The sequence below is a fragment of the Zonotrichia albicollis genome, chromosome 1 (genome assembly GCF_047830755.1).
Source record: "Zonotrichia albicollis isolate bZonAlb1 chromosome 1, bZonAlb1.hap1, whole genome shotgun sequence".
Lineage (NCBI taxonomy): Eukaryota > Metazoa > Chordata > Aves > Passeriformes > Passerellidae > Zonotrichia > Zonotrichia albicollis.
Window position 1 is genome coordinate 156,518,629 of NC_133819.1, and position 20,562 is coordinate 156,539,190.

General features: G+C 48.8%; 1 protein-coding gene across 3 annotated transcripts; it reads left to right on the top strand.

Moving 5' to 3' along the window:
- Positions 1-714: 714 nt before the first annotated feature.
- THUMPD2 (THUMP domain 2 tRNA and snRNA guanosine methyltransferase) lies at positions 715-20,308 on the top strand. 3 transcript variants are annotated; one of them, XM_074559652.1, is made up of 10 exons: positions 720-847; positions 1,117-1,249; positions 2,348-2,763; positions 4,125-4,202; positions 6,817-6,869; positions 7,173-7,260; positions 8,348-8,419; positions 9,123-9,237; positions 11,082-11,199; positions 12,680-20,308. In XM_074559652.1, exons 1-10 carry the CDS (start codon positions 749-751, stop codon positions 13,158-13,160), a joined length of 1,653 nt encoding a protein of 550 aa, XP_074415753.1. In that variant the 5' UTR covers positions 720-748; the 3' UTR covers positions 13,161-20,308. The 3 variants fall into 3 exon arrangements, with proteins under 3 accessions (XP_074415764.1, XP_074415753.1, XP_074415759.1); XM_074559658.1 differs by having other exon boundaries at positions 743-847; positions 1,149-1,249; XM_074559663.1 differs by lacking the exon at positions 1,117-1,249 and having other exon boundaries at positions 715-847.
- Positions 20,309-20,562: the final 254 nt, after the last annotated feature.

Below are 20,562 nucleotides of genomic sequence, written 5' to 3' on the forward strand. Positions count from 1 at the left end.
ATGTGAGGTGATGGGAGGAGAGGAGAAGGATTCTGGATTGTTAAAGATGAATTTTAAAGCAGGATTTGTGTGGTGATTTTTCTGGTATTTCTCTCCTGGGTAAGATTTTAAACAGTCCAGAACATATTTCTGTGTTTGAATGTACTGAACTCAGTAAGAACAATACAATCTGATGTTTTCACACCTGTTGTCTGTGTATTAAATACCATTGTGGAGAGGGGGTGGGTGCTAATTTACACTTTCGTTACCTTTTTTTCATTCACTTTACATTATTTGAGTCTTGTCTGTTGAATAGTACACACAACTGCATGAAAATATTAAATGAGTAATTCTCAGATATTTATGCTGAAAGCTTTTCCATGAGAATCTTGAGTGTTTATGTCTTCTCCAAATGCTTCCGTTCCTTCTCGTTGCATATTGCATTTGCAGACTCCAGATGAAAGCTCTGTTCTCCATTAGTAATTCCCAAACCTCACGCAGATTTAGCTGGCAATCAAGGCAAAAGCAACCTCTCAAAAGTAGAAGACTGCTCAAGTCTGCGCTGTCCTGTTTGAGTGAAAGAGCAGTTACTCAAAAAACAGCATGGATTTGTGTAGGAAGTGAACTAGGAATTTTAAATTAATTTTAAATTTAAATTTAATTTTTCAATTTTTAATGTAATTACTGATTCATTAGGCCACGCCCCCAGCAGTCCCCGGCCCCGGTAGCCCCCAGCAGGCCCCGCCCCAGCAGGCCCCGCCTCTCCAAAATGTCGGCGGCAGAGCCCGGGCGGTTCTTCTGCACGGCGGGCCGCGGGCTGGAGCCCTTCCTGGCACGGGAGGTGCGGGCGCGGCTCGGCGCCACCGAGGTGAGCGGGGAGCCGGAGCTGGTGACCAGCCGGGTGAGCGGGGAGCCGGAGCCAGTGACCACCCGGGCGGTCCGGTCCGGCTCAGCAGGGAGCTCCGCGCCCGGAGCCCGGCGAGCACGGCCCGGGCTGTGCCGGCCCACGCGCGGGGCTGGCCGGGGTCGGAGGGGCTCAACCGGAGGGAGCCGGGGCTGAGGGAGGATTCACCCGGAGGGTGCGGGAGGGCGCACCCGGAGCCGCCCGGCCCGGTCCGATGGGTGTTCCTCCCGGAGGTGGACTGCGTCTCGGGAAAAGTGTTCTTCAGGGCGGCGGCGGGGCCCGGGGAGCTGCGGCAGCTGCGGTCGGGGGAGCGCCTGTTCCTGCTGCTGAAGAAGCACAGCCCGCTGCCGGTGTCCGGGAACAGAGGTACGGACACGGGAGGCCTTCGTTTGAGTCCTGGTTATAACATTTGAAGTGTTTAGGTTTTTACTGGTGGCTGTAGTTCTACTTGACAGTAATCGATTCCAAAGTGTCTTTCAACCCCAGTGTGTTTTCAACATGTTTCTGACCTGAAAAGGGCTTTTAAATTGTTTTCAATAGCTACCTTGCAGCCTGTTTTCTGCCGGCACTGAGTGTATATGTGTATTTCAGAGACTCTCTCCCCAGCCCAGCCCCAAAAAAGAGAATAATACCCCACCCGAAAAGCAGCGTTCAGCCCTGGATCTCTTGTGTTTATTTTAACGAGAAGTCTTATTTTCTGTTAAACAAAGTGAATCCCGATCTGTATATTGTGTCAATTTACTCCTAAGTGCACTGCTCCCTTCTAATTCTCAGCTTCTTGGGTCGTGCTCTCTGTCAGTGTTGGAGTGAGAATTTCAAGTTAGATGGATTGATTTTTATCTGAGAGATTACATTCAGCTTTGAGGATGAAATTTGATTATGATTCTAGGATTTTAAGTGATAGCTAGAAAGACTTTTATTTTTTTTCCTTGACCAGCTTTGATGCATTTAAGTGAATTGGCCTCTCTGTTCCCCATGCCACTCTTGTGGCTAGCTGGGGACTGCCCACACGTGTCGGTGTGTGTTGCACGATTGAAGGCACAGTGATGAATGGGAAGCAAAAAAATTTCTTTCTGGAAGAATAAATTTGCTTTTGCCTGAGATGACTCAAAGTAATTCATGTTTGTATCTGTCTTTTGATGCTGGAGAGTGTTCTGCATCGCTTAAACCTGGGCCAGGTGCTTTCTGGGGAGGGTGGCATGCTAGGCTGGTGCTCTGTCCCTGGAAATGGCTCTCACAGATGCTCTGGCTTTCTACAGCTGCTGAGTTCTTGTGCAGAATTCAGCCCTAGTGTGATTTAGTCTTGGTTGTGCAGAGCTGGTAATCAGAGGGGCGCCTGTGTGGCTCCTGCTGAGGGCTCAGCTGTGCCTGTGATTCTGGACTCACACATGAATGAAATCTGAGCACAGGGAAGTGAAATCCCGAGGCTGAGGCACTTAACCCAAAACTGCTTTTTTCTTCCAGGGAAAATGCTTCATGAGATTAAAAGCCTTGTCATTGAGGACCCGAAATACTGGCTGGATATTGTCTCTGCTTGGAGAAAGCTTCATGGGCACGAGAGGAAAACAGATGATGGCTCTATAGGAAATGCATTGTCTCTGAAGAGAAAGTCAGAAGAAGAGACAAATACTGCAAGTAAAAGGCAAAAGACAGAACAAGTGAGGGCAATTGTGTCTGAGGAGTGTCAGGTGGGAGCTGGAGAGACCTGTGAGGCAGCAGCCAGAATGAGCAGGCCAGAGTGCTGGACTGAGAGCAGGACTTGCTCAGAATTGCCTTCCATGGGCAATGCGGAGGATCCTGCTGCCAGTGAGGAGCTTGGCTTCAGCTTCAGGGTGTCATGTCGCTGCAGTGGAGCCATTGCCAGAACACTGACTTCACAGGTATGCTGAGCTACCTGCTTTAAAATAATCCAGCAAGGGTGAACAGAGATGTGTACTTTGACATTTCAGTTGTGTTATGTTTTCTGGAATAATAAACTGATGTAAGCTTTTTCTGTATTTTCTAAAAAAGCCCTTTACCTGCATTCATCTTAAACAAGTGGATACAAATGCTGGTTTTGATTTCTGGGCACTGTTACCCTTCGTGTTTTTCAAATCAATACCTTTAGCTGAGGGAAAGCAAAGGTAAGAGTTTGAGGTTCTGGGCCAGTGGAGGCCCAGTGAGGAGTGATTGGATAATTTACATCTCCTTGAAGGGTCATTGCAAGGACTCTGGGGCCAGACTCCTCTCAGTTGTGCAGTCTGGACAAAGGGGTAAAAGCCAGAGCTCACAACTTCAGTTGCCTCTGGCTGGGTATTGGGGAGAATTTGTTCTTCAGGAGTACAGCCCTGGGAGTCTTGGGAGTAGTGGAGCTTGGTCCTTGGGAAGGAATAGTGTCATGCAGTCCTCCAGGGGTCTGTTCCATTCAGCCGTCTTCCCATCTGGTTACTCTTACTGGAAGGTGTCAGTATTTAGATTTTTTTTCCTACTAAAGCTAGTACCTTGGTGAGGTGAGACACATGAGCTTCCCTAGGAGGGAAGTGTTAGCTTAAATTTCTGCTATTTGAACCTATACTCTGAAGGTAATCAGAACTTTTTATACGTAACGAAAGCATTAAAACTGTGAGTTGTAGTTGTGCACTTGCAGGTTTTCTGTTGGGTAACCTGCCTTAGAGCCATTGGAAGTATTTTGTGTGTGTGTAATTAAGAATTCCAAAACGGTGGCAGTCACAGAATATTCTGGGTTGGAAGGGACCCACAAGGATCAAGTCAGTGTTTTATTATGACTTGATCAGGACTGGAACTTCAGCCTCTCCTCTCCTGCTGCAGCTGAGCATTGGTTGTTTGGTTGTTTGCATTGGTTGTTTGCTTTGTGCTGTGTTTGCTTTGCCCCTCACTCACCTGCTCTGCCCTGTTGTGCTTCTTCTACTGTGAGTTGTGTGAGTTACTGTCTTAGACATAGGCTCTTCCCTGGGATTTCTGAGGGTTGTGCATTGAGGCTGTGCTCTGCAGTTTCCTCAGTTGTGTGTTTTCTCGTTCCTGTGCTCTGCAGTTTCCTCAGTTGTGTGTTTTCTCGTTCCTGTGCTCTGCAGTTTGCCTAGCTCTGTGTTTTCTCGTGCCTGTGCTCTGCAGTTTCCCCAGCTCTGTGTTTTCTCATGCCTGTGCTCTGCAGTTTCCCCAGCTCTGTTTTCTCATGCCTGTGCTCTGCAGTTCCCCAGCTCTGTGTGGTTTTCTCATGCCTGTGACTGTTGTCCCCTCGCAGGAGGTCGGCAGAGCCCTTGGCACAGCCCTGGTGAAGCAGTGTGGGTGGCGAGCTGATCTGCGGGACCCTGACCTGGAGGTAGGGCTGCTTGTGTGCCTGTGGGTGCTTCCAGACTCACCCTGGCACCTCTGCTTTGGTTCTCTGCTCCCTCTGCACGTGGGACCATGGCCTGTCCCTGCTGCTAAATTTACCTGAAAATCAGCATGTGTGTGGCCCTGGTGTGTGTGTGCCTCCCAGAGCTCTGGCATGGACCCCAGCCTGGCTGGGGCTGCCAGCGTGGGAGGGGAAGGATCCCCAGAGCATCCAGCACCCTCACAGACTGCTGGGCTCTGTGAAAATGGAACTCACCTGAGCCATGGGGTTTGTTTGACCAACCTTGTCACCTTTATGACCAGGTAACCCGCCTAGTGGATGCAGGGAAGGCTGTAGATGTTGTTTACTTGGATTTCAGCAAGGCCTTTGACACTGTCTCCCACAGCATACTCCTAGACAAACTCGCAGGCCGTGGCTTGGACAGGAGTGCTCTATGCTGGGTTCAGAACTGGCTGGATGGCCGGGCCCAGAGAGTGGTGGTGAATGGTGCTGCATCCAGCTGGCAACCAGTCACCAGTGGTGTCCCTCAGGGATCTGTGCTGGGGCCAGTTCTGTTTAATATTTTTATTGATGACATGGGTTTAGAGTCTTTTATCAGCAAATTTGCAGATGACACTAAGCTGGGAACGTGTGTTGATCTGTTAGAGGGACGTAGGGCTTTGCAGAGGGACTTGGAACGGTTGGATGGATGGGCAGAATCTAATGGGATGAATTTCAATAAGTCCAAGTGCCGAGTCCTGCACTTTGGCCACAATAACCCCCTGCAACGATATAAGCTAGGAATGGTGTGGCTGGACAGTGCTCAGGAGGAAAGGGACCTGGGGGTGCTGGTTGACAGTCAGCTGAACATGAGCCAGCAGTGTGCCCAGGTGGCCAAGAAGGCCAATGGCATCCTGGCCAGTATCAGGAAGGGTGTGGTCAGCAGGAGCAGGGAGGTCATTCTTCCCCTGTACTCAGCACTGGTGAGGCCTCACCTGGAGTATTGCGTCCAGTTCTGGGCCCCTCACTTTAGGAGGGACGTTGAGATGCTTGAGCGTGTCCAAAGGAGAGCAACGAGGCTGGTGAGGGGCTTGGAACACAAGCCGTATGAAGAACGACTGAGGGAGCTGGGGTTGTTCAGCCTGGAGAAAAGGAGACTCAGGGGTGACCTTATCACCCTCTTCAACTTCCTGAGGGGTGGCTGTGGTGAGCTGGGGGTTGGTCTCTTTCTCAACAGACAGAACAAGAGGACACAGTCTCAAGCTGCGCCAAGGGAGATGCAAGCTAGAATTAAGGAGGAAGTATTTTACAGAAAGAGTGGTCGAATACTGGAATCATCTACCCCGGGAGGTGGTGGAGTCACCATCCCTCGAAGAGTTTAAAAAAAGACTGGATGTGGCACTTGGTGCCATGATCTAGTTGAGGTGTTAGAACATGGGTTGGACTTGATGATCTTACAGGTCTCTTCCAGCCTAGAATTTCTGTGATTCTGTGTCTGTGAAAGGGTCTCCAGCAGGATCCAGCACCCACACAGACTGCTGGGCTCTGACTGTGTGAAAATGGAGCTCACCTGAGCCAAGGGGTGTCCGTGGCCCCTGGAGGGGAAGGGAGCAGGCAGCATGGGCTGTTCTCAAGGAGCTGGACTTGAGGATATGACAGACAGGGCCTGGGGAAGGCTCCCACACAAACAGCAAACAGCTCCCTTGGTGCACCCTTGCTCGTGCAGCTGCCTAGGGACCTCCCAGAGGACTCCTGGCTCCTGATAAGGAGTGTTTCCCCAGGGATGTTTGTCCATCCCTGCCCTTGACCTGTGGGAGCTGCTCTCAGCTCTGATGCCCAGAGATGCCAGACCTGCAGAGGCTGTGGAGTTCATTTTCTGGCACTGGTGCCCACACTCAGCACTAGGTACTGTGTACAGCTTTGGTGAGGCTCACGTGCCCCTCCTGTTCTTGCCCAGGTTTTTGCTCTGAAGCTGTTCAAGTGCTGAGGACTGGGATTTTCCAGCAGCATCATGTTTCCCTTTGTGCTTCCTGGGAGCAGGGATTGCAGTCATGCAAGACCTTCTGGGGAGCTCAGTCTTCTTTTGGGATGTTCTCTATGGAACAGCAGGACAATTTCTTGTAACTGCCTACAGCTGTTTGTTGTTGTTTGTTTTGGAATTTTTTGTTTGGTGGGGTTTGGTTTGGGTTTTTTGTTTGACTTTTTTTTGGGGGGGGGGTTTGTTTAGTTGGTGTTTTTTTAAATGTTTATTATTTTGTTGCTAGTATACAGTAAATAATATTCTCCCACTTGTAGTAAATGGATTTATAACTAAAAATTCCTATGCTGTGTTAAGGAAAAATAGGCCCCCTTATAAATTCAAGTGCTTGCTGATGGATTCCTGGCTGACAAAATACCCCTCAGCTTGATTAAGCATTAAATCATCTGCAAAGTGGCATTCAGATCGTCCAGCAGGATTTCTTCCAATTAATTGGTGCTGTTTATAGTATGCATTTTTGTTCTTAAAAACTGAAATCAGAAGTTGTAGAAGCATCTATGTCTGGTTTAAGTGAGTTAAAGCTGTTGTTGTGTCAGTTTGAGACTTGAAAATATTTGGGTTGGTTTTTTTTTCCTCTTCTAGATCTTTGTACATCTCAATGACATTCACTCTGTGGTGGGGATTCCTCTTTTCAGGTAAGTGTTTTCCCCACTGGATTTGTCATGGCAGTATCAGAACAGACAGGATTTGTAAATCTTGCTCTCCACCATGAGTATTTATCTTTTGGTTTAATAACCACTGTTGTCAAATTAATCTTGTGGTCTGCCTGGGTTTTAAATGAACACAGAGCCAGACTTTGCAGTGAGTTATGGTTAAAAGAGACTTCTCTGTCTCTCAGGAGATCTGTCTAGTTCATTTGTTCTTTGACATCACATGGGCTTTTCTGGGTGGTTCTGCTGCTGGTTTAGTTAACTTTTTTGGTTTTTTGCTGTCTGCAGGCTTCCATTGGCAAACAGAGAGTACATCAGAACAGCAGGACTGCGGTCAACAGTGGCATGGGCCATGGCATCTCTGGCTGAAATCAGGGTCAGTGAGTGTTTCTTGCCAAGAAATGGGTCCCGAATTAAGGGAATGGGGTGCTGCTCATGGGGGCTGGGGAGGAGTGGGGTGGTCTCAGTGCTCCATTCACTGGGGAGGAGTGGGGTGATTTCAGTGCCCCATTTTCCCCACTGGCTGTGAAGGATTGGGGTGGTTTCAGTTCCCCATTCTTCCCATTCACTGGGAAGGAATGAGGTGATTTCAATGCTCCATTCACTAGGAAGGAGTAGGGTGATTTCAGTGCTCCATTTACTGGGAAGGAGTGAGGTGATTTCAGTGCTCCATTCTCCCCATTCACTGGGGAGGAGTGAGGTGATTTCAGTGCTCCATTCTCCTCATTCACTGGGGAGGATTGGGGTGATTTCAGTGCCCCATTCTCCCCATTCACTGGGGAGCAGTGGGGTGATTTCGATACTCCATTTACTGGGAAGGATTGGGGTGATTTCAATGCTCCATGCACTGGGAAGGAGGGGGGTGATTTCAGTGCTCCATTTACTGGGAAGGAGTGGGGTGATTTCAATGCTCCATTCACTGGGGAGCAGTGGGGTGGTTTCAGTGCCCCATTCTCCCCATTCACTGGGAAGGAGTGGGATGGTTTCAGTGCATCATTCCCTAGTGCCTGTGGATGGACAGGGTCTGCCATGCCTTTGATGAGTGTGCTGTCACCTGCAGTTCAGCCAGGTGTCTGCTGTAACTCCAGGTGCTTCCCAACAGAGCTGGTATTCCTTGTACAGATACATGTCTAAATGGTGAGATTTTTTCTGCTGTTGTGTGACGGTGAAAAAATGAAACATTGGTGTTGTTTTCCAAGGAAATGTGATCTCTTTTCACAGTGGTACAAATATCTGTCTGCAGCCCACTTGTAATATTTCCTCCTCAATGTCTCCTCAGGGCTGTCTGCAGTGAAACTGTGGGTGCTTTTCACTATATTCCCTTACAGGCGAGTTTGACCATGGACTACCAGATATTCTTGTTAATGCTGGGTTCAGAGGGATTATGACCATCCCTCTGTGAGCTCTGTCCTGGCTCAGGAGTCTGTCTTGCTGGGGATGCAGTAACCCCTCTGTTTTTGTAGGTTGGTGCCCTTGTGCTGGATCCCATGTGTGGGCTAGGAACCATCCTGCTGGAGGCTGCCAAGGAGTGGCCTGTGAGTATCCCAGCCCCAGCTGCTGGAGTTTCCCTCTGCAGGGAGACTGGTGCTTGTGGGACAGGGTTTTCTCTCTGCCAGTAAGGCGAAAGCCCATTGCTGCCTGGAAAGCTGAAACCAAACCAACCTTTCCAGGCAGCTGCTACAAGCGTTTCAGTACAAAGGTTCCCCCAGGTGAATGTGTCCTGCAGGCTGGTGCAGCTGGTGATTTCCACTGCAGGGTTTGTGTGAGGCAGCCACGAGCTTGTGGAGCTTCCTGGGCTTGTCCTGGGCTCAGAGGAGTCGGTGTCATGGGGCAGTCGTCAGCTTTAGGGGCAGTGGGCCTGGCTGAACCTAGCTGGGGTCCTGCTGTTAGGACATGCTCTTGGTACTTCTGTCATTTCAAGGGCCTTGAGCAGACCAGAGCATTAAAGGAGTGGGGACAACACATACTTCTGATCATTAATATTTCTGATCATTGAAAGAGTGGAGACAGCACATACTTCTCTGATCATTAATATTTCTGAACACTGAAAGAGTGGAGACAGCACATACTTCCTCCATTCCTCCATCCTCTGGATTGTGAATTGTTTTGTGTAACAACAGCAGATGTCCCAGGAAGGGGGTTGTCTTGCAAGAGCTGTGCAACAAGGCAGTTGGAGAAGGGTTAATGAAATAAAGAACTGGAGTGTTTACAAAATTACTTTATTCTCTCTCTGGACAGGACGCCTGGTACTGGGGTGCTGATATAAGTGACTCACAGTTAGAGGGTGCAGATGGCAATATCAGAGCTGCAGGCCTGGTGGATAAGATTGAGCTGCTTAAAGCTTCTGTGAAAGGTATGTCTGTGTTATTTCCAGGTGGATTTTTTGTGTTTCTGGGATTGGACAGGTAGGTTCTCCTGAGGTGATACATTGTAGAGGTAACTCCCCAAAATAGCTGAGTGGTGACTCTGTGCTAGTGAAGGGATAATTATTTGTAATTCCTCCCTGTTGCCTGCACCTGGAACTTTCATTCAACTTTAAGACTTAAGTCAGCAGAAGACAATAAAAATTACAATTGTCTGCCATGGACAGCAGTTGTCTCTCTTCATGGTAAATATGTGATTTACCACCACAATACATAAAGAGTATGTACCATGTGAGAGTTCTTTGTATCTTAGTGGAGCACAACCAGGACAAATCCAAATGGAATGCAGCCTGTAACTTAAATTTACCAGGTGAGTATTGATGAGGACACATTAAACTGAGCTGAATTGTTCATGTTTTGCAGTAGGAGTATTTTGAATGATGGTTCCTTTCTCCTGTAAGAGGGAGTCTGTTTGCTCTTGATTTGCAAGCTATTCTGTAGAGAAGGCAATAATTTCATGACCTTATTCTGGACCTCAGAATCTGAGGCTAAATTATGCCAATATAAAATCCATGACAGGCAATCTGGCTGAGTTTTCCTGTGCATGAGTGAAGTGTGCGTATTTTTTTACCTTGCAGTATTAATTTCTTACTGGAATGGTAAGAAACATTATTGATTTTTTTATAAAAATGTAGGTTTATTTCTCACTTAAAAGATGTGTTTGACTTTGATTTCTAGGATAATGAAGGGTGCTTAGCTGCCAGGTTTTCTAAATGGAGCAAGTTGCTGTCTCCATCACTGGTCAGAAGCTGTCACTCCTGCATGTCTTGAGCAGGGCTGTAGGTGGCATGTCCTTTCATTTGCAGATAAAATTGATACCCAGTTGTTGTGCTGCAAGTGTTGAAAAAAGAATGGTCCAGGAAACATCTCCAGCTAGTTGTAGAAAAGTTGGCACAGAATCTCAGCAGAGTTTAGGTGAGGAGGGGCTGTTGGAAGTCTTTAGTCCTGCTGTCTGCTCAAGGCTGTGTCCAGTGAGTTTGGAGCACCCTGAGGGATGGAGGACCCCAGGGTCTGTGCAGGGCCGAGGCCTGCTGACCTGCACAGCCTGGCACAGGATGGAGGGACCCTCAGGGTCTCAGGAGGGGTCTCAGCTAGCCTGGCACAGGCTGGCACATGGCCAGCCTCCATCACCACAGGCACAGTGCTACATCTTCCTTGGTGGGATGCAGGAGCTCTAAGGAGACCCTTCAATGACATCACCTCTGACAGAATCCAGGTGATTCTGGCTGTAACCAGATTCCTGGGGGGAGAAAAGGGGCATGGAGAGGAACTGAAGGTGGCTCCTTGCCATTCATACACGTGCACTAGGACGTTTTCACCGAGTAAAGTGCTCACAAACGTAGCTCTTCTTTTGTGTTTTGCTCAGTGATTTTCACATAGCTCTTCTTTTGTGTTTTGCTCAGTGATTTTCATGTTTAAGATGTACTGGGTGTTGAGGGGCAGCAGTTAATTTGGGAACATGTAGTGCCCTAGGAGAGTCTTGCTGCAGGGGCAGAGACTCTGCAGGCTGAACAGTGCTGCCACACATTTGTCTCCTCCCAGTCGGCAGAGGGGTGCTGTCTCCGTGGTGGAGGGCAAGAGCAGGAGCTGTGAGTCTGCATAATCCAAAATGTGGATTATTTTAGATTGTGTGATTATGTGGATTATATAGATTGTGTGAATGTGCATAGCCCAAAAGGAGCTGGCAGGCAGTGTTGAAGGGGGAACGGGGGCAGAGCTGCTGTGCATTTTTCACACAGTCAGAGATAAATAAAGACCTGCCTTTATCCTGCAGCTCTGCCATTGCCTTCAGAGAGCTTTGACAGCGTTATTTCGGATATTCCATTTGGGAAGAAGTTCAAGACCACAAGTGATGCCCAGCTCCTACCAGATCTTCTCCAGGAAATGGAGAGGTACATGTGGCCTTTGGCACGCTCAGGGTTTGGTGAAAGTGCCATGATGGTTTGTGATCTGAGCATTCAGCCAGCTTGAGACCTGCTTTGCTCCATAGTCTGCAGCTCTGCAGTGTGACTCTGTGCAGGCTGTGGGGGTCCCAGCCCATTCCTGTCCCTTGGAGGCTGTTGTGTTGTGTCTCACCAGCTCTGAGTGCCAAGGGAGGCTCCTGTGTGAGCCATGCTCACAAATGCTCTTTGCAAGGCACGGTGGGGAAATGTTTCTGAGCCACACTCCAGTGTGGCAGAAAGGAGAAAGAGGAGAGGCCTACCCGGACAAAGTTAAAGCATGGCCAGGCAAATAAAGCTGTAATCATTTTCTAGCCGAGGCCTGCTTGTATAAGTTCATAGTCTTTCCTTTTCAAGGCCACAACCCAGCTTTGACCAGCCTGGCTTGGCAGGAAGAATCTCAGACTAGAAGAAGGGGCATGCATGAAGGGGCATGCATCGTCCTTGCTGTCCAGGAATGCCTCACTAGCAGCCTGGGCTGGTTTTAGGTGTGTCCTTTCATCCCTCACCATGTCATTTGGTGGCAGAGTTGGGCCAAGCTGATAGCTGGGCTGCTTCCAGCAGACAGGTCAAGCCATCTTCCCCTCTATTCTTGCCTGCCAAGAAACTCTTTCTCTAGGACTGCTCTTGGGCAGGTGTTGATCTCGCTCAGCCAATGCAGGAATGTGGTGGGAAGGTGCTGGAGAAGGTTGCATGGCTCCACAGAATGGTGTGGCAGTCTTACTGTGCTTGTTTTCTGCCCTTATTTGCTCTATTGGTCCATCCTAAGTAAAATAATTCCTTAGGAAGGGGGAGATGAGGAAGGGGCCATGAGAGCCCCACCTCCACAGTAAAGCTGTTCAAACTACTTGCTGTAAACTGAATCAGGACAGTATTTCTTTTTCCCTTCTTTCAAAGCCACGTGTAATGTTTGGACATTTACCTAGAAAAATTAATTGCAAACACTTATTAATTTTCTCTTCTGCTTCCTGAGTTTGAAAGCCATGAAGGATCAGTGGAACAGGGAAAGTTCCAAAAGGCTGTTTTTTGAAGTTTCCAAAAGGAAGGGAGTTACCATGCTAATCTGAGCAGCCCTTGCTGCACTGGGAGGCTGTTCCTTTGCAATCTCCAAAAACTCTGGGCTTGATGGTGCCCTTGATCCTTGAAAGAGTGCTGAGGGGAGTAAAAAATTAGTCCCTCTTCCCTGCTAACCCAACAGAAAGAACTGCTGTCATCAGAAATGTTTTGGAGTCAGGACAGGGCCCTGTTCTCCCATTTAGAAAGAGGTAAGAAGATCAGGGATTTAAACTTCTCTTGAAGGTGCAGCTCACTGAGTTGAACCGGGCACTCTCGGGTGTTTCACTGAATGCAGGTGGCATCTGAAGTGTCAGCAGTGGCAAAGGGATGCCAGGAGGAGTCAACACCTAACCTTTCTTTTTCCTGTGATTGCCAGAGTGCTTCGAGTTGGAGGGACCCTGGTGTTGCTGCTGAGCCAGGAGCTCCACAGACTCATGGATGGTTTGACCAGGAGTGCTGGACGTGACCCTGCTGAGGCCTCTGCTGATTGTGACAGTGGAGCACAGGCCATGGATGGTTTGATCAGGAGTGCTGGAGGTGACCCTGCTGATGGTGACACTGGAGCAGCTCCTGCACAGGCCATGGATGGTTTGACCAGCAGTGCTGGAAGTGACCCTGCTGATGGTGACAGCAGAGCAGCCCCTAGTGTGGATGGGAATTCCTCCTCCTTGGCCCAGGGGGGTGGAGAACCTGTTCTCAGCAGACATTTTGGGTCCCTGCTGCCAGAGGGTGTCTATGCTGTTAGCCTCGGCAAGACTGATGCTTTCATCCACAAATACAGGAAGGTGTCTGGGCCTGGGAGCTGTCCCAGGACTGGGACACTCCCTGGAGCTGGGAGCTCTCTGGCCCTGGGCTGAAGGGAACTGGAAAGCTTTGGGAGCAGCAGGGCAGGGCTCGGTGGGGCTGTGCTGGTGCAGACACACCCACTGCCATCCCTTAGATTGCCTCACCTTCCTGGCATGTCCTAAGGCACTGTGCTGTTGTGTCTCTGGTTTTTAGGAGAAGTGGAATGTGACCTTGTTCACAGGGGTCTGAGGATGAGGGAAGAGACGAGGATCTGACTCCATGTTTCAGAAGGCTGATTTATTATTTTATGGTATATATTATATTAAAACTATACTAAGAGAATAGAAGTAAGGATTTCATCAGAAGGCCAGCTAAGAATAGAAAAAGAAGGAATGATAACAAAGGCTTGTGGCTCGGACAGAGTCCCAGCCAGCTCACTGTGCTTGGCCATTAATTAGAAACAACTCTATGAGACCAATCACAGATGCACCTGTTGCATTCCACAGCAGCAGGTAATCAATGTTTACATTTTGTTCCTGAGGCCTCTCAGCTTCTCAGGAGGAAAAATCCAAAGGAAAGGATTTTTCATAAAAGATGTCTGTGACAGTGGAAGATGCCAGTTCTGCTGTATTGGATAAAGTGTATTGCAGTGTGGCAGAGTCCTCAAATCCTTGTTTAGGCAAAGCTGCTCAGTATTGGGAGGAGTTTCTGTCAGAGAGAAAGTCTTGATTTGCAGAACTGCAAACCCAGATGTGGTAGCCCGTGATCTTTGGGCTGTGCACTCCATCTATTCATTTCTAAGTAATATTTAAGCTACAGGTTTGTCTATTCTAGTTATTCTTAGTGTTAGGGTTGTTCTTTGGTGGAGGATGGGCGAGCCCCCTGAGGTGCTGAGCAGGAAGGGAGGCTGAAGAAGAAGCAGCACCACTGACAGCTGGAGTTGCAGCCAGTCCCAGGTCCTGGACCTCAACTCTGTTTTGTGTGTCCTGGGTCCTCCCTGCCCTGCCTCTCCCCTTCCCTCCTGCACTTTGGGACACCTTATTTTCTCCCCTGTACCTTTTCTTTTCTCTTGGTTCTTCTGTCCCATCAAAATAGGGCTTTTAGAACTGTACCAGCATTAAAGAAAGGGCCCAAGGCAATACTGAAAGCACTCCCTCCTTTGGGTTTTAGCATCCTTTGTACAAAGGCTGAGATAGCAAAAACCAAAAATCGTTGCACATTTTCTGTGAGAACTAAACATAAAGACTTCTCACTGCTTTCCTAAGCCATGCAGGAACACTGGAGGCCTTTTAGGAAGGGAAAATTATGATAAAATACATTTCTGTATGTTTCTGTGCAAAGCTTTTGACTGAAGATCACCTTAAAGAGCAGAGTTGGGTTTAATAATGTTATTTTGTTGACTTCAACAGTTTCTCTCAAATGTTTTTACTGAGAAAAGTATAAAATAGGACTATATTTACATTTTCAAACATACTTTTCTGTCCTTAAGTATCTTGTAGTTATTAATGTGTATTTTTGCAGCTGTGCGATCTGTGATAAAGATAGCTTTCCTGCTGGGCTTGGTGGTAATGATTTGTAAGAAATTTATAAACATGCTGGTGTCTGCTCCAGGTATGAATGGCTTGTGGCAATGGTTATGCACCCAGTTTGTTAGAGGAGGAACAGGGGATGAGGCTTTCAGCCTTTGTTTTCCTTCTTCTCTTCTGAATCTGTTGCATCACTATTGAAGAATGTTCAGTTTCCCCTGAATGTTCAAGAGACCATCTTTCTGGTATTCAGTCTGGTAACCTTCCTCTATACAGTCTGCAGCTTCTCTAGAATGAGGGCTGAGATTTCTAGAAGGGCTGATGAGACCCCTGACCCTGGAGTAGACCCAGGCATGGAAAATCCTGAGTGGTGTGGGAAATGGGAGGATATGGGCCAAATCCTGAAGGAATTCTCTGACCCTATAGTCTGGGATTTTCCCCATGAACGAATTCAGAACCCAGCTGAGGTGGGCAAATATCTGAAAGAGAAGTACCAGGATGAGCCTAAGAAGAGGAAGGTCATTGCAGTGAGCTGGGCCCTGGCATATGCTTATCGCACACTGCTAGATACTGTCAGGCAGCAGACAGAGGCAGGGGGGCAGGGAGATAAATCAGCAACTGTCCCGGTGATTCAGGCTGCAGCCAACACTCCAGGCTCGAAGCCAGCAGCCAAACCAGACAGTGAGCCTAAGCCAGCAGCTAAACCAGACAATAAGCCTCAACCAATGGCTGTTGCTGCCAGTACTAGAAGTGGAAAGTGCATGGACAAGACCGATGGACCAGTGGATGATGATGATACAGGAGAAGGACCTTCAATGCCTCCTGACATAAAATCAGGAGTCAAAGCAGCAGGTGCAAGATCAGGTGCCAATACTGAGACTTATTCCCTGAAGGACCTTCGTGGCTTACGGAAGGATTACACACGATGACCCGATGAATCCATAATTAGTTGGGTGGTCCATCTCTGGGATGCTGCAGGCAAGGCTACAGTTCTGGATGGCACTGAAGCCAGGCATTTGGGATCCCTGTCACAGGATCCTGTCATTGACCAAGAAATGATGAACGGGGCTAATCCACACAGCCTCTGGGCACAGGTCTTGGACAGTGTTGCACGAAGATACCTGTGTGCAGATGATCTCTATATGCAGCAAACTCAGTGGAAGACCATAGAACAAGGTATCCAACGCCTGAGAGAAATGGCAGTGGCATAGATTATCTTCTCAGATGATGTAACAACTAGGAACCCAGACTTGGTACCATGCACGTCTGTGATGTGGTGAAAACTTCTGCGACTTGGGCCACATGAATATGCTTCTGCCTTAGCCATCATGAAGAGGGATGAGAGGGATGAGACTGTGCTTGACACGGCAAGGAAGCTCCGAGCATATGCAGATGCTGTACATGGCCCGACACATGCCAGAATTGCAACAGTGGAAACATGTCTGCAGAAATTGGAGGATAAGATAGAGGAGAATCACAAGAAGCTCAGAGAGGAGATTAAAGACGACCTTCTCCATATCTCAGCAGCACAGATCAGAGGTTCTGGTATCCAACACAGAAGTTCCCCAGATGGAGAGAGATGGTACACCCCACGAGCTGAGCTGTGGTTCTACCTGCATGATTGTGGAGAAAACATGAGAAGGTGGGATGGAAAACCTAAAGCTGTTCTGGCATGACGGGTGCATGAATTGAAGATAGACAGGGCTCAGAGAGGGAGTTCCACCAGAAGGAAAGCAGCTCCAGTTGCCCGTAGCCAAACGGCAGGTATGGTGATGATGACATGTCTGATCCCCTCGAAGGAACATCCAAAACATACGCCCAGGAAAAGAAGGATAACCAGGCTTAGAGGGGCCCTGCCTCTAGCCAGGTAGAGGCCAGGGAAAATTGTGTTTTCTGGTCTGTGTGAATTCGTTGGCCTGGCACATCGGAACCACAAGAGTATAAAGCTTTGGTTGATACTGGTGCACAATGTACATTAGTCCCCACATTAATGTGAGGACAGAGTCTGTTTCTATTGCTGGTGTGACAGGGGGATCCCAGGATTTCACTTTGGTGGAAGCTGATGTGAGCCTGACTGGGAATGAGTAGAAGAAGCACCCTATTGTGACTGGCCCAGAGGCCCCATGTATTTTGGGCATAGATTACCTCCAAAGAGGGTCTTTCAAGGACCCAAAGGATCTCAGGTGGGCATTTGGGATAGCAGCTGTAATGACAGAGGGCATCCAGCAATTGAACACGTTGCCTGGGTTGTCTGAGAATCCATCTGCAGTAGGGCTTCTGAAGGGAGAAGAGCAGCAGGTGCCAGTTGCCACTTCCACAGTGCATCGACGACAGTACAGAACCACTAGAGATGCTGTGGTTCACATCCATAAGATGATCCGAGAGCTGGAGAGCCAAGGGGTGGTCAGCAAGACCCACTCACCCTTCAGCAGCCCCATCTGGCCTGTGTGAAAATCTGAAGGAGAATGGAGATTGACTGTGGACTATCGTGCATTGAATGAAGTGACTCCACTACTGAGTGCTGCCCTGCCAGATATATTAGAGCTCCAGTACGAGCTTGAGTCCAAGGCAGCAAGGTGGTACGCCACTATAGACATTGCCAATGCATTTTTCTCCATTCCTCTGGCAGCAGAATGCAGGCCTCAGTTTGCTTTCACATGGAGGGGAGTGCAGTACACCTGGAACCGATTGCCCCAGGGGTGGAAGCACAGCCGCACCATCTGCCATGGACTGATCTAGGCTGCACTGGAAAAGGGTGAGGCTCCAGAACATCTGCAGTATATTGATGACATCATTGTGTTGTATTCCCTGCGGAAGTGTTTGAGAAAGGGAAGGAAATCATCCAAATCCACCTGGGACCTGGTTTCGCCATTATAAAGAGCAAAGTAAAGGGACCAGCTCATGAGATTCAATTCCTGGGAGTGAAGTGGCAAGATGGACAGCGTCAGATTCCCACCGATGTCATCAAGAAGACCACAGCAATGTCTTCATCATCCAGCAAGAAGGAGACACAAGCTTTCCTAGGTGTCACAGGCTTTTGGAAGATGCATATTCCTGAGCACAGTCAGATCGTGAGCCCGCTTTACCTGGTCACCCGCAAGAAGAACAATTTCCACTGGGGCCCAGAGCAGCAACAGGCCTTTGCACAGATCAAGCAGGAGATTGCTCATGGAGTAGCCCTTGGCCCAGTCAGGACAGGACCAGAGGTGAACAACATGCTCTACTCTGCAGCCAGGAACCATGGCTTGTCCTGGAGCCTTTGGCAGAATGTGCCTGGGGAGACTTGAGGCCGACCACTGGGATTTTGGAGTCGAAGCTACAGAGGGTCTGAAGCCAACTACACTCCAACAGAGCAGGAAATCTTGGCTGCCTGTGAAGGAGTCCAGGCTGCCTCAGAGGTAATAGGCACTGAAGCACAACTCCTCCTGGCACCCCGACTACCAGAACTGGGGTGGATGTTCAAAGGCAAGGTTCCTTCCACTCACCATGCCACCAGTGCTACATGGAGCAAATGGATTGCTGTTATCACACAGCGCGCCCATATTGGAAAACTGAATCACCCTGGGATTCTGGAAATAATTGCAAACTGGCCAGAAGGTGGAAACTTTGGTCTCGCTGATGAAGGGGAACAAGAAGTGACACGGGCTGAAGAAGCTCCACCATACAACCAACTGCCAGCAGAAGACACACGATACGCTCTCTTTACTGATGGTTCGTGCCGCATTGTGGGAATGAACCGGAGGTGGAAAGCAGCCGTATGGAGCCCCACACGACAGGTGGCAGAGGCCACTGAAGGAGAAGGTGGATCAAGCCAACTTGCAGAACTCAAAGCTGTTCAACTGGCCCTGGACATTGCTGAGAGAGAGAAGTGGCCAAAGCTCTACCTCTACACTGATTCATGGATGGTAGCCAATGCTCTGTGGGGATGGCTAGAGAGGTGGAAAAAGGCTAACTGGCAACGTAGAGGGAAACCAATTTGGGCTGCTGAAGAGTGGAAAGACTTTGCTACCAGGGTAGGGAGGCTACCTGTGAAAGTCTACCATGTGGACGCTCATGTTCCCAAGAGTAGGGCAAATGAGGAGCACCAAAACAATGAGCAGGTAGACCAAGCTGCAAAGATACGGGTGTCCAAAATAGACCTAGATTGGGAACATAAGGGAGAGTTATTCCTAGCTCGATGGGCCCATGATGCCTCAGGCCACCAGGGCAGAGATGCCACCTATAAGTGGGCACAAGACCGAGGGGTGGATCTAACCATGGACAGTATTTCTCAGGTTATCCATGACTGAGACGTGTGCTGCCATCAAGCAGGCCAAGCGAGTGAAGCCCCTCTGGTACGGTGGGCGGTGGTCCAAGTACAAGTATGGGGAGGCCTGGCAGATTGATTACATCACACTGCCCCAGACACGCCAGGGCAAGCGCTAAGTGCTGACCATGGTGGAGGCCACCACTGGATGGTTGGAAACCTACCCTGTGTCTCATGCTACAGCCCGGAACACCATCCTGGGCCTGGAAAAGCAAATCCTGTGGAGACATAGTACCTCTGAGAGGATTGAGTCAGACAATGGGACTCATTTCAAGAACAGCCTTATCAACACCTGGGCCAGGGAACATGGTATTGAGTGGGTGTACCATATCCCCTACCATGCACCAGCTGCAGGAAAAGTGGAGAGGTAAAACGGACTGTTAAATACCACATTGAAAGCATTAGGTGGGGGATCTTTCAAAAACTGGGAGCAGCATCTGGCAAAAGCCACCTGGTTAGTTAACACCCGAGGCTCTACTAACCGAGTGGGCCCTGCCCAGTCTGAGCCTTTGCAGAGAGTAAATGGAGACAAAGTCCCAGTGGTACATGTCAGAGGTTTGTTAGGGGAGACAGTTTGGATTAATCCTGCCTCGAATACAGACAAACCCATTTGTGGGGTTGTTTTTGCTCAGGGACCAGGTTGCACATGGTGGATAATGCAAAAAGATGGAAGAACACAATGTGTACCTCAGGGAGATCTGATTGTTGGGTGAGACCTATGTGTAAATATCACTGTTTGCTGAATGTTATTACCTTTGTGTATAGCTGTATACTGGATGTATAATGTATGTGTTTGTAGAATTAGAATTTATATTAGTTTTAGTAATAAGCGGACGATATGGGGATAGGGGGTACAATGTCCTAGGTTGACTATATGATGCGTTTATCCCCAGTCATCTTGTCCTGTTTATGCTGAATAATAATTTGCACATTTAAGACTTGTTCCAGGGAGTGAAGGGGGGAGAGAAGAAGCGCGCAGTTTGTTTTCAGACACTGCACTCACTCCTCCACATTCCTGCTCCTGGACTGTGTTGTCTGCAGATGGACAGACTGTGGTACTGAGCTCTCCTTTGCTTTTAGTTAGTTTTAGCTAGCTGAGGCAAAGAAGTTCCCTGGACTAGTTTTTTCTTTTTTCTTTGGACCTCTTGAAACTACTCTGGAGGACTGCACACCCAGGGGAGCACCAGCAGCTGCAGCTGTGGCCCACTGGGCCAGGCCTGGCCCATGACATTTCCAGCCTCAGAGGGACTGATCAGAGACTGAGTGAACTCAGCTGCAACCTGGGGAGGGGATTTTGTCAGTTTGTCATCTCTTTTGGAGCAGCAAGGGGTTTTATTGTTTAATATTGTTTAGGGCTTATTGTTTAATAAAGAGATTTTTTCCTCTTTTCTCCAAGGAAGTATTTTCTCCAAAACCGGTTGGGAGGAGGGGCCGATTGGATCTGTTTCTTAGAGGAGACCCTTTGGGGGTTCTCTCCAAACATTGCCCTGAATCAGGACACCATGGAATCCCTCACGGCTGGGTTCAGTGCAAACTCAAATTGGCTCTTCTAAAACACAGGGTCCTTGTCCCCTTCAGCGTGCTCAGCGCGACCTTGAACTCTACGGTGCTGTGCAGCTGGAGCAGCAGGACAGGCACCTT